Genomic DNA, 20,871 nt, shown 5'->3' on the forward strand with positions numbered 1-20,871 from the left:
CTGGCACATTACAGTGGGATTTTGGAAAATATATGTCATTAGTCAGTAACGTGTACCGTTAATCAATGAGTAAAATTTGTGCTGTAGGGGAATAAATGTCATCCTAAAGTTTCCGAGAGATAGTTAGCTAATGTTGAAGTAGGGACCTCTAAAACACAAAATGCCAACCGCAAGAGTCGAACCAATGATTGTGTAGCGCCATACATATGACCGGCATAATGATATACGTGTTCCTGATAATGGGATGAGAAATGTAGAATGATACGTGAAATACGAAATGAATAAAATATATTGAGAGTATTATATAATTAGTAACTGTTCGCATAGACGCATGATATTGAGGAGGAACATATGGCTTCATTTAGAGTAGAGAGAGAGAGAATTTAAGTGGGTGCGAACATGTTAGAATGCCGTGTCAATGAAATGAGTCGGACGTGAGATAAGGCAGCAGACCAGGACGGCGCGTTGTGTATTAGAGAGGCTATGGCAGCTGTAGTAAGGTCTTATAAGTAACAAAATATCGCATTCATCCGTAAGAAAAATTCTGTTTGTGAAACTCAGGACAGCACAATTAGATTAAATAATGATAGCTAGACTTTGTGACAGATCATTGCGGCAAGTGTAATGATAGGTCACTGTAATGGTGCCATGTTGAGGGTCGGAGTTCGATGCCCGGCCGAGCCAGTGTATAATGATTTCCCCTGTGACTATATGATTGAAATTATGTTGTGTTTGTTTATGTTATATGTTCTTCAATATGTGAGCAATGCAAATTCTGTTTTGCAGTTGCAATATTTTTTTTTGATGTTGAATTCAGTTCATGTGGTTGTTTATACTTGCGGCAATGAGGTTCATCCCATTGTCTGTAGAATCAGTGTAGGTTAAGATGTATTTAACATTATAGTATAGGGTTTCTTGCTACAGGGTAGGCATATGTTTTGTGTATGATAAAACAGCTAATTAAGCATATGTGAGATATTTATCATTTTAATGAATGGGTAAATTAATTTAATTTATTTATGTCAGGGTTACTTTTCGATTTCGTGCGTGCGTTCCATATTATCAGCATTATATGAGGGGAGGATGGTACTGAGAAAGAATAAGTTAAATAGTTTCGGACTCAAATAATAATAGGGATTATTTTTATATAAAATTTGTGATGAATAATTTTATGATATATAAAATTTTGGATTGAATTACCAAATCTAACAAACGTAATTGGATAAATTTATGATTTTCAAGGTAACAATTATACCGACATTGATAACTGCGAATTTGTAAATTATAATGAATTTAATGGATTTAATTAATTAAAAGATGAGTTGTGAATTACACGGCGGATGTTGCTTAATGAATTTACACAGCCTCATACATTTCATTTTGAAGAGTGTATTTAAATAAATAATTTGGGATTTAGTAAATGGTAACTACAAGGTTTATAATATGGTGAGGAAATAACTTAAAGGCATGGAGAGCAAATATGAATTTGTTATTCAAAGAATGAACGGAAGAAGTTTTGGTTGTATTAACATTTTAAAAAGGTACTTTGACAAATTAACAAAGGTCATGATGATAGATTATTATAATATTTTATTATTGAAAATTTTGAAATATGGTGGTACCAAAATATGAGTGGAATGGAATTGGATTAAAAATTTTGAAGTACTGAAGTAGAGTTGATGAATAAGATGAAAGGGAATTGTAATAAAGATGAAGTAATGTGTTTAGAAGGATTTGAAATCTATGAGTCATGAGGTTGATATTTTATAGTCGAGGGTGATAGAGGTTGTGAACAATATTTGGTCCGAAGAATTTATTGTTTGTATAGAAGTATATTTGCTTTGCCAAAGTTTAGCCTTTTCAATAAATTTTGCATTCGTAAATGTTCTCATTCGGATTTTTATTTAATTATTTTATTTCTTCTCTTTTATCCTTCCCGCTTGATTAATTTAAGGTTAGTTTATAATATCTGAAGATATCTCTGAGGGTAGTACCCAGTCAGCGACCCTGGGATGTCTCGAGCCGGCGCCACATTTCAAAGGCAGGAAGGGTAGAGGGTTGAGTAGGTATGAGTAATTTGTTTTGCACGAGTGGGAAAACATTGCTTTAATAACTCTGGTAATTTGAATGAGTCATATGGCTACCCCAGTGTGTGTTGTGATGTACTTGTGTCAGGAAATTCCATTAGTCGTGTATATATCCCAGCCTGATGAGATGAGCTTGTTGTTGTACCAGGGAAAGTTTGGTGATTCATGGAATATACCCCAGAGTTTGTTATTGTCTTGGGAGGAAGAAGTAGTTCAGGGCTTGGGCTTGAGAAGAGGACCACCCATGATTGGCTGGCAAGCACCAATCCAGACGTCTCATCTGAGAGGAGGGGGATGTTGATGTCTATAAAGGTTGATCATACGGTGGCAACCGGAAACATTGTAAGGGTGATTGTAGAGGTGATTGTAGAGGTGATTGTAATGGAACGAGAAGGAAGATAACTACAAGCAGTAACACTGTATGAAGGAACGACAACTGACACACTGTACAAGTAGGAAGTGGTGCTGATACACGGTACTGGAGTGACACGGCTGCAATGGACTGGACTTCAAACGTTCGTGGAGCGTAGTCTTGTTATGTTCGTGGAAAGTGACTGATTGTGGAGAGTGCTTGCGCATTAAGTATTGTAGCACTTGTGGCGGCCTAGCATTATATGTTGGCGAAAGCTATCTCAGACTTTCCATAATTTATGTTGAGGATCGACAGACGTGTGTATATATCTTTACAAGTGTTAAAATATGTGAACACAGTAGTACAAGGCACAGTATCTGTGTGATGTGATAACTGCCGATTATGAGAATCGGTAAGTCGAATTGATAAAGAGACAGTGAAGGGTATTTATCTTCATACATGTACATTGTTCATCGGACCATCTACAAATGATAGCTTAGTTCTCACGTTTGTTTTCCCACGGTTTTCTTTATTATTGTTGTTGTAAATATGGAGTCTTCCAGCAATATTTTATGTGTGTATTATATGTATAATGTTGTATGTTGATGAGGTGCTCATGCACGGAATTTGTTCAGAATATAGTTAGCTATTTTAGAATCAGTGTTATTGATGAACCTAGGTGCAGTTCCTACCTAATTAGTCGTTTTCAGGAGGTTAGGTAAGGCCTGCAGCAGATGTACCAGTACGCAGCATTATGTACACGCCCTGGGATATAAAGTTTATCATGCTCTTATCTAAATTCGAGGGATCCATTCTGGTGAACTCTGGCGCCCATACTACGGACATTTCGGTTAATTATGCTTATTAATTTTATTAAGTTTTTGAGTAATGTTAATTTTATTTATATATTTATGTTCATTATTTATTATTATCATCAAAAAGGTTACAATCTCGTACTTAGACCCATTCAAGCCCGCACCTTCTTTCACCTCTCTGCGTTCCACAGATACCCCGGAACAAAAAAATATATAAATAAAATCCATAAAGAAAATAAACTATATTTTAAATCATTGTTTATGAGAAATTCAGCTAAAACTATGATGAAAGGCACTCGTTAAACAGGTACTTATGTACGAATCGGAGTTCCGATTTCTATCAGTTTTGCGAACAGGACTAATTGTTCTACATTGTGCGTTGTACAGACAAATACTATATAGTTCAAAACTGCCACACACAACGGATCATTCACATGTGGGGGAGTCCAGGACTTCTATATTATGCTATTCATTTTCAACGGATAGGAGTCAGAGTTTCATGCGTACTCTTGGCGTACTATGACGTCTAGCGATATTCATACTGGTGAACCATGGTTTATTTGCAGTATTGGTTTGAAGCGTAAGATGTATGGCCTTTGTGAAGGCCTGTTGTATTCCATTCCGTTGGCCATCTCTCGCGAGCTTTCATACGGATGATTGGAAGAAAAGATAAGGCAGTAGGATGGCTCGGAATTGAGCTTCAGCTATAGGCTACTTTGTTTAGCTAAAGGTCCACTGTTTGTGTTCAGTTCCTGTAAGTTCTTTGATCCACAGGAGATAAATGTTGATTCATTGAAGAAACGTAACTTTGAGGTTATCATGATATCCGGCGTGAGGGCAACTTTGACTTCGTCGTAGTTTGAGTAAGGTATGTTAACTCAAGTCTATCACTATCACGGTTTTCGGAGACACGCAAGTCTATCTCTAGAAGAACCTAAAAACAAAGGTCACTCAGATCTGTATCAAGGACGAACTTTTCTGTGCTTATTTGCAGTATGGTACACGGCGTATTGATATTAAAGTTTAATAAAGCTTTTCGTGTACTGGTCTTGAAGGACAGAAGATCACTCCTTTACAAGTTGTTCATGTTCAGTGATGATGAGTGTTGATCGTATCTCTCATTATAAAGGCAAGGACCGACGACAAAACCATATGTCAATGCACTGTACTATTCAGCTAGAACTATCTTATCTTTAAGAATTCCAAAGGAGACCATGTTGGTATGAGACCATGCAGGCTACTTAAAGAAGAAAATGTATTAACTATCAGTATTTTGCAAACATTGACATCAATCGACGTGTGTCCCAGTGATATTTTAGTAAATTTCATTCAATGAATAGTTGTTTTACTCGCCCAGAACAAGTTTACCTATTCTTAAACCTATGCTTTTAGATGCGGTTGGTGTGACGCGTACCATAGGGATTTGATTCCCGAATCACGAGACATGACCTGGAGTCTATCCACTTCAATTGTCGCGTATATGTTTTAATTTTTGAAAGTCGGAAATGTGTCTTCCTAGCACCCAACATTTATTTTACGCGTATATCTGTACTGAGAGCTAAACCAACGCAAGTCACATTTTTTTTGTTTTGTTTTTGCTGTTTGCTTTATGTCGCAGCGACACAGATAGGTCTTATGGCGACTATGGGACAGGAAAGGCCTGGGAGCGGGAAGGAAGTGGCCGTGGCCTTAAGGTACAACCTGGTGTGAAAATGGGATACCACGGAAAACCATCTTCAGGGCTGCCGACATTGGGGTTCGAACCCACTATCTCCCGGATGCAAGCTCACAGCTGCGCGACCCTCACCGCACGGCTAACTCACCTGGTCAAGTAACATTTTAGTAATTTTATAGGAGAGAGGATAAACGTTAGTTGTAGAGCATTTTTGCTGCTTTGTGACCTAGGCAATAAATGCTCATCATTGTTCGTGATATATTTTGTGTAATTTTTATAATTGAACACATTCACTAATATAATTTACACTTAAAATGGTTAAACATTATTTTCTTGCCATAAAGATAAAATTATAAAGAACTTATATTTATATGGCTTTAAGTTTCATAAAATGACAAATGTGACTTACGTTGGTTTAGCTCTCAGGTACAAATATTTTATACGGTCACAGTAGTAGTAGTAGTAGTAGTAGTAGTTCCACAAGCGCACATTGAATATCGTTCTATCCGTACCTAAAACGTTCCTTTTTTCCTCTCAATCACTAAACCGTATTATAGGAAGACTGGATTGCATTTGGATACAACTGACGCTCAGAAAGCTCAGGAAGTACTTGTCCATCCAACATCACGAGAAATAGAGCCATGGTAATACCGGCGTCACGAGTAAACAGTCAAACGTTAAGGAGATAACCCCCCCCCCCTGTGGGTGGGGGCGGTAGAATACATCCACGGTATTCCCTGCCTATCTTCAGAGCGACTTACAGTGGGACCACGGGCTCTCGCCTTCGGAGCATGGGTTGGCGGCCACAGTTTCCTTAGCTGAACCTGACATTCCTTCCAGTTGTGTCAAGCTTCTCATTTTCATCTTTCCTGTCGGGCCTCCCATGGTTGACTCGTTCTCTGTCGATCCCAACGGTATTAGGTTTGGGAGTCTCATCTTCACAAACTTCATCGCCCTCGAAAGGGTCGGACCTCTTCAATTTTCATTTCTTGTTAGTGTTGAGAAAGGACGGTTGCCCAGTTGTACTTTCTCTTAAAATAATCACCACCAAGAATGGAGATAGCAAATAATGGTGAGTCTCTTTATGGCAAAAGCAAGGTTGTGATAACGAATATAACAAAGCGGAGATGTATAGCCTAGTTCACTACCGTTTTAGTACCGTAACTGTATGTTGCTAAGAAAGCAATTCTGCATCCAGGACGGTACCTGATGACGCTAGACCAAGTATCAGTCCTTAGTAATTTTCATAACATAAGCAATTTAAAGCGTAAATGAATAGATCTCCTCCTAATGTAATCTGCGTGCAGACTGTTGAGTGCTCGACCGGGTGAAAAACAACTTCGCAACAGTTGTTTGGAGCGACACGGTAGTGGCAACGCAACACGATGCGAGTTTTCTTCCAGCATTGATAAAATGTAATTAACAGACAGTAGTAGTGTAATGGGAGCCTCCGTGGCTCAGGCGGCAGCGCGTCGGCCTCTCACCGCTGGATACCGTAGTTCAAATCCCGGTCACTCCATGTGAGATTTGTGCTGGACAAAGCGGAGGCGGGACAGGTTTTTCTCCGGGTACTCCGGTTTTCCCTGTCATCTTTCATTCCATCAACACTCTCCATTCTCATTTCATAGCATCTATCAGTCATTAATAAAATCACTTTGGGAGTGGCGACCCCATCGTACCAATAGCCTATATATGATTCATTCATTTCATTCCTGACCCGGTCAATGACTGGAAAACAGGTTGTAGGTTTTCATTTTCCGTAGTGTAATGGATCATTCTTGTTGGCTTACTATGCCCTTATCATCGCCCTCACGACGCGCAGGTCGCCTACGGGAGGCAAATAGAAAGATCTGCACCTGGCGAGCCGAACCTATCCTGGGATATCCCGGCACTAAAAGCCATACATTTCACATTTCATCGCCCTGTCACCTCCCTTCGTTTTACCATGTAGGGGAGAATTATCCTGTATTTGTAAGTTCTGTATCATGGGGAAGTAGAGGATAAGCTACAATCTTATTTATAGTAGCCCGTAATTTCGAAGGTCCATGAGCTATAAAACTTGACATCAATTAATTTATTCTCCATGCAGTGGTATTTCTTATTCAATAAGAACTTACCTTCCAAAGAAGGATACTCTGGGTCGATGACCTCCCAGTTTGAGGGTACATCTGGCACGCCTTCTAGATGCTTGCATTCGAAGACGTCTGCGTTCGGATTGAGAACCGCGTTACTGGGACTAGGAGTCACCTAGAACATGGAAATATAATACAACTGACTGCAAAGAGAGCACATGAAATGGGACATGTCTTATCAGGAAAGATGTGTAAATTGCATCATGCCATTATGTGTAGACATTTGTTTTTCAGAACATTGGAGTGAGAAGAGTTTGAAATGAATAGTGTTTTTCCATGTCAATAGGGTCCCATATGGAGGAATGTAGTGCTACGATGTCCCTTGTCTCAGAGTAAATACTGCATGAAAAAGTGAAAGTAAATTAGAACCTATTTCTAAACTACTTAAAAACCTTGCAGAAAATTCTCGGCCTGATGAGTCCAATGGAGAAGGATAAAGACAGGTTTCTACTGTGGAGGGCTCTGACAGGAAGCTTGCGAGCCACTGCTACGAAACGCAGCGAAGTGTTTCGTTATGTGACCCGTTTAAATGTCAAGAATGAAAGTCGGAAGTTAATTTTTTATGCGTACTTTCATAGGAAAACTTCTGGTTCTTTGATCATTGTTGGGAATGGGCGGAATATTTTTTACGCCTACTGTAGTTTTCTAACATTTTTAACGATGCCTATAGATGGAAATACGCGGCTTCATTACAGAACAGATGGACAGAGTAGGCGTTAGCTCGGATTGCGTTATTCTATAGAGTACGTTAGGAGAAAAGGAAAATTTGCAGTATAACGTCACGTGATAGCCATGAGACACCCAATTCCTCCATTGAATTCTAAGAGAAATATGACTTTAAATTTTTAAACTTAATGCGAACCGGGACCAAACTTTAGAAGCATCTCATATAATATGGAACTGCAATTTTCGGAGAACTTGTTTGAATCCTACGCTCAAAGAATAAACAAATTGAAATATCGTGATAATGTGTGTGAATTATGCCTCACGTTGATGTATTGCGGTGTGTTTCTAAACTAATTAAGGACCACTAAGCAGTTTGATATGGAATGAACAAATTAGAATATTTTCTTTCGAGGATCGCCGACTGATTCAAATATACATTATCACTACAATCTACGACGAAACTTGCTAACTTTAACTGGTCAGTAGTAAATTTCTCTCTTGCAGAGGCCAAAAATTCAGCTGACTCACTCAGCGCTTTTAAGATTTAACTGTCAGTGAAATCTGTCATCCCTTCAAATGTATCAGAATACAGAAGAATCATTAACAAACAAAAAATTAACTTTTTGCACGATAGAGTATCTACTGACATACTACAAAATTTGTAGACATACCGTATTTTGTGAGAAAAACGCACGTCTGCGGTAACTCCTCAATCACTAACGATCTGCATTTAGAGCAGTCGCCGAGGTGACTGATTCCCTATCTGTTCTTTTCGTTGCTTTTTCTTAAATGATGGCAAAGAAATTGGAAATTTATTGAACATCTCCCTTGGTAAGTTATTCCAATCCCTAACTCCCTTTCCTATAAACGAATATTTGCCCCAATTTGTCCTCTTGAATTCCAACTTTATCTTCATATTGTGATTTTCCTACTTTTAAAGACACCACTCAAACTTATTCGTCTACTGATGTCCTCCCACGCCATCTCTCCTCTGACAGCTCGGAACATACCACTTAGTCGAGCAGCTCGTCGTTCTCCCACATCTTCCCAGCCCAAACTTTGCAACATTTTTGTAATGCTACTCTTTTGTCGGAAATCACCCAGAACAAATCGATCTGCTTTGCTTTGGATTTTTTCCAGTTCTTGAATTAAGTAATCCTGGTGAGGGTCCCATACACTGGAACCATACTCTAGTTGGGGTCTTGCCAGAGACTTATATGCCCTCTCCTTTACATCCTTACTACAACCCCTAAATACCCTCATAAGCATGTGCAGAGATCTGTACCCCTTATTTACAATCATATTTATGTGATTGCTCCAATGAAGATCTTTTCTTATATTAAGACCTAAGTACTTACAATGATCCCCAAAAGGAACTTTCGCCCCATCAACGCAGTAATTAAAACAGAGGACTTTTCCTATTTGTGAAACTCACAACCTGACTTTTAACCCCGTTTATCATACCATTGCCTACTGCCCATCCCAGAGCATCATCGAGGTCATTTTGCAGTTGCTCACAAACTTGTAACTTATTACTCTGTACAGAATAACATCATCTGCAAAAACCTCATGACCGATTAAATTTGATATTAAGACTGGGATAAGTGACAATCATATTACTTAGATCAACATAATAATCAGCTTACAATGAAGTCATTGGTTCGCTTGCTAACTTGGCTGGGTTGTGCTGTACAAATGATTGTGTAGATATTATGTTTACATATTTATCAAGAAAAAAATAAATAAAAAACAAACCTCTTTTCCCTTCGCAAAAATCGAAAGATCATAAATGTGTTTCTCGGTCATAGCCATCCATCTACGGCTGCTAATTTGAGATGGCAATCAGCCATAAGACAGAGCCTGCACGATTGCTAGGTAACATTGTCTGACCGTCCATCCATACCTTACATCACTGCCTGCACGGTCGTTATGGTTACGCTTCCGTCATACATTTTGTCGAGTCACGTTAAGTTATACAAATTTTCGGATGACCCCCAGCTATAAGACATTTATGTCAACATTCAGTAACAAGATAATGATTGTTATCACCTTACATCGGGCTCCCTAGATCAATGGTCAGAGCAGTAACTTTCAGTTCCGTGGACCCCGGGTTCGCCTGCTGGTCGGATCTATGGACTAGTGTATGTGTGTGTGGGGCGTGTGTGTGTGTGTGTGTGTTATTACACACTTCTATTCACACAACGCACGTCAATATCAACCATCAGAGAAACGCACAATCATACTAGTACAGTATAATAAGAACGTCCAGTTTTAATAGTTCCCAGGATCGAGTGGCTCAGCATTTGGATGTCCGAGTATGAATAATGGTGTTCAACCACTGCTATGTACATTGTAAGAATTTGCTCTTTCTGATCTAGTACTTCAGCTCAGTTAGTAGACCGCTGGCCTTCTGAGCTCAAGTTGGCGGGTTTGATCCCGGCTCAGTCCGGTGACAGTCAAAGGGGTTCAAACACGTCAATGTCGTGTCGGCAGATTTACTGGCACGTAAAGTAATTAATTTGGGACGAAATTCCAGCACTTCGGCCTGTCCGAAGACCGTAAAAGTAGTTGGCAAGACGTGACGTGAAATTTGAAAAGAAAATCTCCTACCTCATGCAAGAAAATTTCTACCCCTCGGTGGTAGTGTTAAGCTGGCGATTTTTGTTAGTCCTTAAAGGAGTCGTAAAATACGATTCAATATCTGGAACGCACTCCATAAACCGATGGAAAAAATAGAATTTTTTGAGATTCCTTTTGATCGAATGGCCTTTCGGTGCAAACACTGTTTTAGATATAAAACTTGCTCTATTACAGAATGCTCACAAAAGTTAGAAATTGCAGGGTATGTACAGGATGGTTGATATAATACAGAAGATGAATGATATTAAATGTATGTGCCTCATTTCGATGTAATCAATTGACACTTTCAGGTAGTAACTCCCTCATTGGATCAGTGTCCATTTTCGAGGGTTCGATCCTAGCTGAGGTAGTCTATTTTTGAAAGACGGTCAAAATTCTTGGCACTCCATGTCATTATTGCTGACGTGTGAAGATCTCTAGTGGCTCACTCGGTGCCACCCGACAAATTGGCTCAGTCATGGGAATCGCCCAACAGAATTCCACCATTTTTGCTAGATAAAAGTACAATAGGCATATCGATATTGTTGGGCAGGTCGTGTAGAAGGCATCACTTCAGAAGGTCTACAACTCTGTAGCAGAGACCGTATCACAATCCATCATCATCATCCAGGTAGCAAGTTCCAGTGCCACCCTAACCTGTGTTAACCTTTCGTAATCTGTCATATTTCCATGTACTTTTCGTTTCTAAACGTGGAGTACCGAATGGATTTCTTTTTGCCTTTCAAAAATCCGACTGTCTGCAGAGTTCTTGTACCTGTTATCTTGGAATTCGGAGGCCGACATTACCGCTGATCCACAGAGGGTGTTTTCACGAAGTCATATCCTCACAGAAATTTAGGAAGGCTGTTATTGATCCTGAGTTGGGGGACCGATATCAAGGGAGCAGGTTATTGATCAAACAATGGGTCCATTTCGTACGTCACTTGACAGGACAGTAGTGCACAGAACTACTTCCCGGAAGTAACTTACAGGTGCTGGTCACCACCCAGCTCATTGACTACGCCAGCTGTCATGACCCACATTCTATGAGCATGTCACTCAACTCAATAGATGTGCGTATGTAATGACATTGAGCGTTTCGACCCCAAGCCCAGACATCTCGTTGCTTTGAGGAACAGCCGGGATGTCAGCCCAGTTGTAATTCCTCTTAAGATAGTCACCACCACAACAGTTCAATTAGTAGTGATTCCCGTTTGTTCATTCTTAATTCATAAATGGTAAGATTGAGAAGGAAAAGGAGATGAGCTACATGAGGTACAGTCCCAGTCTGATCCTTCACCTACCTGCCGGGCTGAGTGGCTCAGACGGTTAAGGCGCTGGCCTTCTGACCCCAACTTGGCAGGTTCGATCCTGGCTCAGTCCGGTGGTATTTGAAGGTGCTCAAATACGTCAGCCTCGTGTCGGTAGATTTACTGGCACGTAAAAAGAACTCCTGCGGGACAAAATTCCGGCACCTCGGCGTCTCCGAAAACCGTAAAAGAGTAGTTAGTGGGACGTAAAACAAATAACATTATTATTACTTCACCTACCTGCCGTAAGAAACGAACTAAAAGGAGAGACTCACCGGAGGTTTCAAACTAGTGAGCATACGTTGGTGACAATGAGGCCTGTAGATGAGTTTGACATTGCTTTCACTTGCGCCAAGCTCCTCACTTATATATTCCCTTATTGATTTCTTTCGGCCACCTCTTGTTCTTTCCCTATCCCGACGTTATTAGGTTTGAGAGGCCTAGGGAGTCTCATATTTACACCCTTCGTGGCCCTTCCATTAGTTTTGGCGATACCTTCAATCTTCGAAGGGACAATCCTCTTCCTTTTTTCTCTTATGATTAAGTGTTAAGAGAAGATTGTTCCCAGTTGTACTTCTTAAACAACATCATCTGGGGGAGAACAACTTCTTGGATAGCAGAATGTGATAATTTCAACACATCTTTCCACTCTGTGGCCCCACTCAACAAAGTTTAGCGTAATCTGCTCCATTAGTACACACCGGCGGTTCTAAGCGGCGTCACCACTATTAGCAAAAAGCAAAATAATTCGCGACGTAGTTGACCAATTATCACTTCTAGTCTTGTGATGTTGCACTGCCATATAGCTTGAGCCCTGCGCGGATATACAAATTAACATCCGCATCCGCAAATGGTTATCCGCGGATATTATAAATATTTACCTTACAGTATATTACGCCCAAGATACTGAAACGGATAGGTCTTTTAACATAATACAATGGGCCTTACACCTGGCACCAGAACCCCTACAGTCACAGGTTTATAAGGGGTTTCCTCTTGCGGCTAATACCGACGTATTGACCTTTGTTCCTTTCTTCCACTAATTGCGGAAAGCCAGTTAGGCTTAGGTCAGATTTACGGTTTCGTCGTCTCAAGACACCATATATCACCATTCTCCCATACAAATGTCAAGGGTCGCCTAACTACACGCAAGTGAAAAGTCAATAACCATCATTATTTGAAAATTATCAGCAAAATTATCCGCAATGGCATACGGTTTGTATCCGCCAAGAGACACAAATCCGCGGATATCCGCATCTGTGCAGAACTACATATAGCCAGGACGAAAACGCCGCGCTGATCATTTCTTTAGTACTGCATATTTTAAGGAACCGGACTCTTGCCATGGTTCTATTATAGTGCACGACTTTCAGAATAGGACTTCATGTGGATAATAAGCGGGATAAGAGACTGGGAATGCTTTTTGAAAAGTGGTGTTGCATGTTACTGAATGGGTGCATTGTTGAATCATTTACTAAACGAAGGGAACATTTGGTAAAATGCAGTTTTTGATTTTTCCCCAAACCCAGTGACATCCAAGGCTGTTCGATTTCGTCTGGAGAGACATGTGTGGGATAAGAACTGTAGGCCAGTAATGCAAATACGATTGAAGTGGACGTAGGCTGTAAGAGTTAGTAACAGATGGAAAGGTTAGTGTGGGACAATATATTGGGGAGGAAACAAATCCAATCTATGGATCGATGACTACAAAAGAATAATGCGTTTCTAGATCACCACGTTTCTAGTACTAACAAAATACGCCCTTTGTGTTATCTGAACGGGTGGTAGAAGTCAAAATGAGGCTGAAGTATGACACTACTACTACTACTACTACTACTACTACTACTACTACTCCCTAACTGTTACATTTTCCGTTTTCTGTCTAATAATTTCTAGAACAGATCAGACCAGACTACGCCAGCCCACAGAGACTTTCCTAGTTTTAGAGCATTTCTGAATGTTAATTCTTAAAGACCTTATCTTCGACCAAGAGTTCTAACTTTTTGGTTCGCGGCACACCGTTTCACCATGTGGAATATTGCGGCACATCCAGCCAACTTCAGAAGGATTTCATGCGCTATGGAGCAGTCCCGATAGATCATTAACCCTACCGGGAAATATTATAAACAAAAAAGGAACGCTCGAGAAACAATATAATTTCCTACAACATACCTGTGCGAGCAGTGATTTTCGGCCCAGATAAACATTCAAATTAAAAACTAAAGAAATTTCTGTAGATTAAACATTTTGGGTGTGTGTCATTCTTCCCTATATTGAACAATTTGTCTAAAAGTAAATCCCCTGACATTTCCCATTGGATTGCAGCAATTATGTCATTACTGATAGAACATTCTCCACTTTCTATTTTATACTACATATTTTTTATATTCTCTAAGGTTAGTAAATAACGATACTAAAACTTGGGTATGTTCATGTTTTCCCAATGTATTATATTTTTGGTGGCCCAGTCAGGTAACTGCGGAGGCCATCCTTTCAGGGCCACTCTTTTAGACCTTTAGGAGATAAGGTTAGGCCTTAACGTACGAATTCTGAAATCAACATTGTTCTCTTAGTTGATATAATTTCATGTCAATGGGAGAGTTCGAATGTTATCAATGTGTTGGTCATAGAAATTTGTGAATTCCTCGCTGTCAACAACATCGCGTGGAGCAAGTGAATATGCAGTCTTTTGAACTACATATACTTTGTCCCAAAACGTTGGTTTACAGTCTCAATTTTAGGCATGTTATGGAGAAATGTTCTTTATCCACTTCTGAATTCTTTGTGGTTAAAACTATTTTCGAGGGAAAAACTGTATCATCAAAGCACTGGAGGGAAGAAAAGTAAGAAATGTTGACTTAGACAATACGGTACTCAAAGTTACAGTATATTTGAAGTGAATGGGGAATTGAAATGCACTAGAATATATACCGTATACATCACACTCTTGTTCTATCACATTCTAATCTACCCTGATTTTTAAGTATTTCATCAATCCCATATTATTCTACACACATTCCTCCGAAACTACAGTATACGAGAAAGTAATGTCTCATGACGTCTCAAATCGAGATGTTTCTTAAATTCCTTTTTATTCCAAATTGCTCTTTTCATACCATCACTTGCTCGTGTCTGCCACTGCAGTACTATTAGATGCTGTCCTCTGAGGTCTGGGTTCGATTCCCAGTACTTCCAGAGATTTCAGAGTAACAGGAGGGCTAGTTTGTGATTAAAGTGATACAAGCAGCTCACCACCATTGGAAGTGTGCCTCACTCGTGAAACTAGCTCCAAATGTGGATTGGTAGTAAAATATTCGCCTCCTAATCCCAAGATCGTAGGTTCAAACGTGGCAGGGGTAGTCTGATTGTTAAAGGGTGGAAAGCAAGTCCGTTCGTTGCTCCACGTTGAACTGTGTCAACATGTTAAAGATATGACGCTGATCTGACAAAATTAATTAAAATTTGGCCACAGGTCGTCCAACAGAGTTTGGGTTTTAAAACGGCTCCCTGAGGTGGTAGAGTACAGCGACTGTATCCTGTGAATCTGGTAAGAACATACTAAATGGGGCAGCCCCAGAGTCTCGTTTGGGACCATGGATCTCCTAGCTGAGTGTGACATTGGTTCCAGCCTCCTCACTTTCATCTTTCCTAACCTACTCCCTTTGGATGATTCTTGTTCTCCTTCGAACCCGACTGTATTAGGTTTGCGAGGTCTAGGGCATCTTATTTTCACGTCCATCCCAGCCATTTCCTTTGTCGATATCCTCATTTGTGGAGAGTCAGACCTCTTTCTCAGATTAGTGTTAAAAAAAGATGGTTGCCCAGGAAAATGTACATTTTTCTGTAAAATCAGTTCTTTAGAATGTTAATTTCTTAGAATTTTAATATCCCCCCCCCCTCAAATGATTATGTAGGTCTATAATCATATTAAGTATAAAACTATTTGAATGTTTACACTACTCACTTCATTAACACTGGTAACATGGACAGCGATGTTTGATTGAACATGGGATGACCCCTGAGTGACAACCACATTCTTCAAGCGATTAACACCGATATCATATACCAGAAAGTGATTTTATTACCACCTGCCTAGTAAACTGGCGCGATCACAACAAGCTGTCCATGCACGCTGGTGATCACCGGAGTATAGAGAAAGTTACTCTCATGAGATTGCAACCCAAGTCCAGGAAAAGTTATTAAACAAAATAGAGCATGAAAGTGGATTCCAAGTAAAACAAGTAATTGGATGATGTCCGAAGACAGCTCCACCATCAGGCTCTATAGATTAGAGGGCCACTGAAGAGGCGTGCTAAAAAAAAAGAGGGGTGAGGTAGTTACCCGTTTCTTTCCTTATTGAGGCAAACATTGCTATTTCATTATTTGCCAAGCGCACTGAAACCTATACATTTACGAACCAAATGAGCGACATGCTTTCCCCAGATGGCAATGTCATGAGGTGAATATACTGTATTTATTTTCCTATTTGTTTAACGTCGCCCCGACACAGGCAGGTCTTATGGAGACGATGGGATAGGACAGAGCTAAGAAGGAAGCAACCGTGGCCTTTGCTTCGGCATTTGCCCAGCGTGCAAATATGAGACCACGGAAAAACACCTTCAGCGCTGTCGACAATTGGGTTCGAACCCACCATCTTCCAAATGCAAGCTCTTAACCACGTGACCAACTCGCTCTGTGATATCAAAAGGTGAATGGCCAAAGAAGAACTAGTATTACTTCTCGTCGATGTTAACTTCGTCCAGTTTTACGATCGGATTCTCTTGCTGATGTTAGCTCTATGATAATGGCGTGTGGGCTCTAGACTGGCCTGGTGCAGGTCTTTCCAGTTACGCTCGCTCAAAACACACACACACACACACACACACACACACACACACACACACACGCGCGCCATCGGAATTAACTAATGAAGGGTAAATTCCCAGACCCAGCCGGGAATCGAATCCGGGACCCGTTGAAGCGAAGGCCAGCATGCTACCCTTTCACTTATGTGTATCTGTGGTGGTTGGTAGTGTGGTGTGCTTCGAGCCAGAAGAATTAAAGTAAACGCGACTGAAATCCCCGGCCAGATACCATGATCCTGTCTAAGAAAGGGAATCATGACAAACAATCTATATAAATAAAGTCATAGGGGGTCCACTGCCTATAATTTTGTTTGTTTCGACAATTTTTCAGATATTTGTCTGATTTAGGTCAACTCAAGACCGTATCAGTGGTTTTCAGCTTTCGTGTCTGTCCGTCCGTCTGTTCCTCCATTTCGGCGACACTACTCGACAGATCTCGACCAAATTTCATATTTAGAGTATAACTAGCTGTAGTGCCCGGCGTTGTCCGAGTAGCTTTTGAATGTTCACCTTTAGTATTTGTATTACCAGTTAAGTGTGAAGTGGATGCTTATTAATTTATTTTTCAGATATTGATTTCACGACCTATTACGTAGTTTTAGAGTCATTTAAATGCATTTGATTTCAAGTTTTAGATTATTTAATTTTCGAGTAAAACCTTGTTCTTATGGAAGCCAGAATTGACTGGGAAGCATTTGATTCTTTCCAAAAAAAAAAAAAAAGTGATAATTATCATGTATTTACCAGTCGCACCGTACATAATGTACACGATTTCGGCAGTCACTGAGACTGTAACAATCAGCCCAGTGACCCCAAAAGCAGTGTATTCAACACTAAACTCGGTGATTTTATAATATATACTTTTAAGCCCTTCTCAGCTCCTGTCTCAATGGATACTGAACGTGGACTTAAACGGTATCAAGAGCGTCACAGTCGTCACAGTTCGTATAAGAGACACAAACAATGTATTTCGACATTAATATCGGTTATTTTCCATCATTTTTGCACGTCAGCCCCTCTCATTCCCCACCCCCAACGGAGGCTGTGATTTTTCACCTCCATAGTATTTTTTCTAAGATGGTAAGTCATATGTGTACAAAGTTTCGTCGAGAGCAATTCTGGAACATACCCACATACAGTACATCCATAATATCCGTTATATTTACATTCATTTTCACCCCCTCTCAACCTCCATACTGACTGCAGTTGAAGTATGACTTAACCATGCAGAGTGTCACAGATCAACTCTGTGACCTCGTAAAGAACGTACTCGACATTAATATCAGTAAAAAATAGTTTATTTTTATATTTCACCATCTCCCCTAGGTGTGCTAGGGGTGTTTTACCCCCAACAGTATTTTTCTTCAGATAGTCATACGTGTACCAATTTTATATGAGGGCTATGCTGGATAAAAAATACATCCATATTTTTGGTCATTTTGAACATTTTACTTTCCACCCCTTCTAATATCCATACCGATAGGGTCTGAACAACGACAACCGGAGTGTCATTCACCTCAGCGACCCCGAAAAGTATGGACTGTACACGAATATTTGTCGTTACTATTATTTTTTATATTTCACCCGTCTTTGTGTGTTTTTTATAATCCACCATCGCCGCTAGGAGTGCTAGGTGTATCTGACCCCCACAGTAATGTTTCCTATATAGTAAGTCATGTGTATACCAAGTTTGGTTGAGAGGTATTCTAGAGCATACACACATACGTCCTTAAACTCTGTCCCTTTGGACATTTTCTTTTCTTTACCGGTTCTAACTCGCCTGCCGATTAGGACTGAACTTAACCTTAAACGACATCCAGAGTGTCACGGTTCATCTCAGCGATCCTCAAAACTATGGATTAGACACACGATATCGGTCGGTTTCGTTTAATGTTAGCATTTCAGCTCTGCTTTAGAGGCTAGGGTCCTCTTACCCCAAAGGTAATTTTTTTTCAGACAGTAGGTCCAATTTTGGTTGAGAAATATGCTGGAATATACACATATACGTCCATTATCTCGGTCATTTTGGAAATTTTGCTTTTCACTTCTCACCGCTATGCGAAAAGAGGCAGAATTGGACTTCTAAAAAATTCGGAGCGTTACTATTCATCTCAGCGAACGCGAAAAGAATGGATTCGACACTATTTTCGATTATTTCTACATCTCACCCCCTCGTGGGTGTGCTTAGCGTTGTCATACTTCCACGCACTTTGTCTCCTGATAAGTCATAAGTGACTGTTTGAAATCGCTCCCGTAGTCCCGAAAAGGATGGATACAACACTAATATTGTTATATTTCGTCCCCTTGTCTAAGGCTTGTAGGGGTGTCTTTCCCCCACAGTATTTTTTCTAGATAGTACGTAATATTTGTACGAAGTTCAGCTGACACTTATATTGGAACGTAAACACAAATATCCTTAAACTCGGTCACTTGGATATTTTCTTTTCTTCACTTCTCACCCGTCTGCCAACTGGGGATCAACTTAGACTTAAACGACAACCGGAGTGTGTCTATTCATTTCAGTGACCCCGAACACAATTTTGATGTGACCCTATTTTCGATTATTTTTATATCTAACCCTCCAGCACCTACCCCTAGGGGTGATAATTTGTCATAAACCTACGCAATTTAACACCTGATAGTAATTCATAAGTGTACCAGGTTTCTTTGAATCGCTCCAGTAGTTCGGGAAAGTATTATTGTTCGCTTTTAGTTACGTATATAAATCACCCCTCCTCTGGAGGTTCCAGGGGTGTCTTATCGTAAACAGTAGTTTCTCCAAATAGTAAGTCATACTTGTATCACTTTTGGTTGAAAGCTACGCTGTAACATACATAGGCTACTGTACGTCCATTATTTCGGTCATTATTTTTACCCCTTCTCCCCTTATGCCAAAGGGGGATGAAATATGATCATAAAAATCCGGGGTGTCAATCTCAGAGACCCCGAAATTATGGATTCGAAACTATTTTCGTTTATTTTTACTTAACACTTCCCCCGCGCCCCAAACCCCAAAGAGGACAGAACTTGGACTTTAAAAATTCCGGAGTGTCACTATTCACGTCAGCGAACCCGAAAAGTACGGATTCGACACTATTTTCGATTATATTTGTATCTCACCCCCACTCGCCCCCACTCCAAACGGGTGCCTTACATCCACGCGGTTTTTCTCCTGATACAAAAAATCCGGAGAGCCAATATTCACCTTGGCCACCCCGAAAACTATGTATTGGACACCGTTTTCGATTAATTTTTATATAACACTCCCCCCGCCCCCACCCGAAAGGGGGTTGAACTTGGACTTTAAAAAATTCCGGAATGTCACTATTCATCTCAGCGACCACGAAAAGTATGGATTCGACACTATTTTCGAATATTATACATGTCACCCCCTTGCGACCCCCCCGCCCCTATGGGTACGTGGGGTGTCTTACCGCCACGCGGTTTGTCTCCTGATACTAAGTCGTAAGTGTACCAAGTTTGGTGTAATTCGCTCCAGTGGTTTAGGAGATGTAATACATACAACATTTACAGTGGTTCAAAAAAGTATTCGTCTGTCGAGATATGATACATGTGAGGACGAAGAATCGAATAGAATGAATATAAAAATTGACATATACTAGAATCCTTGATTGCCTATCATCTTGTGTAACGAGTGCATTGTAAAAAAAAAAAACATTTCTTCCGTGTCCATGTAATTAACACACCATGAATTAAAACAATCATTTTCACTTGCCACCAAAAATGTATTGGTCTGAATTAACATAACGCAGTTTCTTGATCTTTCGTGAATGTTTCAGTACTTTGTAGGTTCTCCTTTCCTGTTTATAATATCATCTAACCTATTTGGCATCGATCGTACCAAGGTTTCCGTAGTTTCCTTTGGTATGTTATTCCATTTGATGAGTAAGGCTTCTTTCAGGTCAGCTTGTCTGATATTGCATGCTTTCTCACGTTTTGCTCCAAATAGTGCCACAATTTTTCGATGGAGTTTATGTCGGGAGATTGTGATGGAGTTTCAATAGAACGCGGTGTATTATATAACAACCATGGCTTCGTGTTGCAGGGCTGTGTGTTTAGGGTCGTTATCTTGCGTAAACGTATACTTTGCCGAGAGTCGCATTTTTTGTACACTTGATGGAAGATGTGCCTTGAGGATGTTCATGTATGCTTTGTGATCCATTGTCCCTTCAATACAGGCTAATTTACCTATACTTTTTGCACTCAAACAACCCAACACCATCAGGGAACCACCTCCATGTTTCGCAGTAGCTGTCAGTTTCTTCTCTTCAAGTGCAGAATTCGTTTTCCTCCACACAGTCACTCGTCCGTCTGACCTGAAGAGGGTAA

At 40.2% G+C, this 20,871-nt stretch overlaps 1 protein-coding gene across 5 annotated transcripts in view; it reads right to left on the bottom strand.

Moving 5' to 3' along the window:
- The window catches only part of Larp4B (La-related protein 4B), a 965,589-nt gene that overhangs the window by 613,995 nt on the left and 330,723 nt on the right, over positions 1 to 20,871 (bottom strand). For all 5 annotated transcript variants that reach the window (XM_067147303.2, XM_067147309.2, XM_067147307.2 and 2 more), the window contains exon 2: positions 7,047 to 7,176. In XM_067147303.2, coding sequence (XP_067003404.1) covers positions 7,047 to 7,176 — 130 coding nt within the window. The remainder of the gene's footprint in view (positions 1 to 7,046; positions 7,177 to 20,871) is intronic.

Source organism: Anabrus simplex, chromosome 5 (genome assembly GCF_040414725.1).
Source record: "Anabrus simplex isolate iqAnaSimp1 chromosome 5, ASM4041472v1, whole genome shotgun sequence".
NCBI classification, from domain to species: Eukaryota; Metazoa; Arthropoda; class Insecta; order Orthoptera; family Tettigoniidae; genus Anabrus; species Anabrus simplex.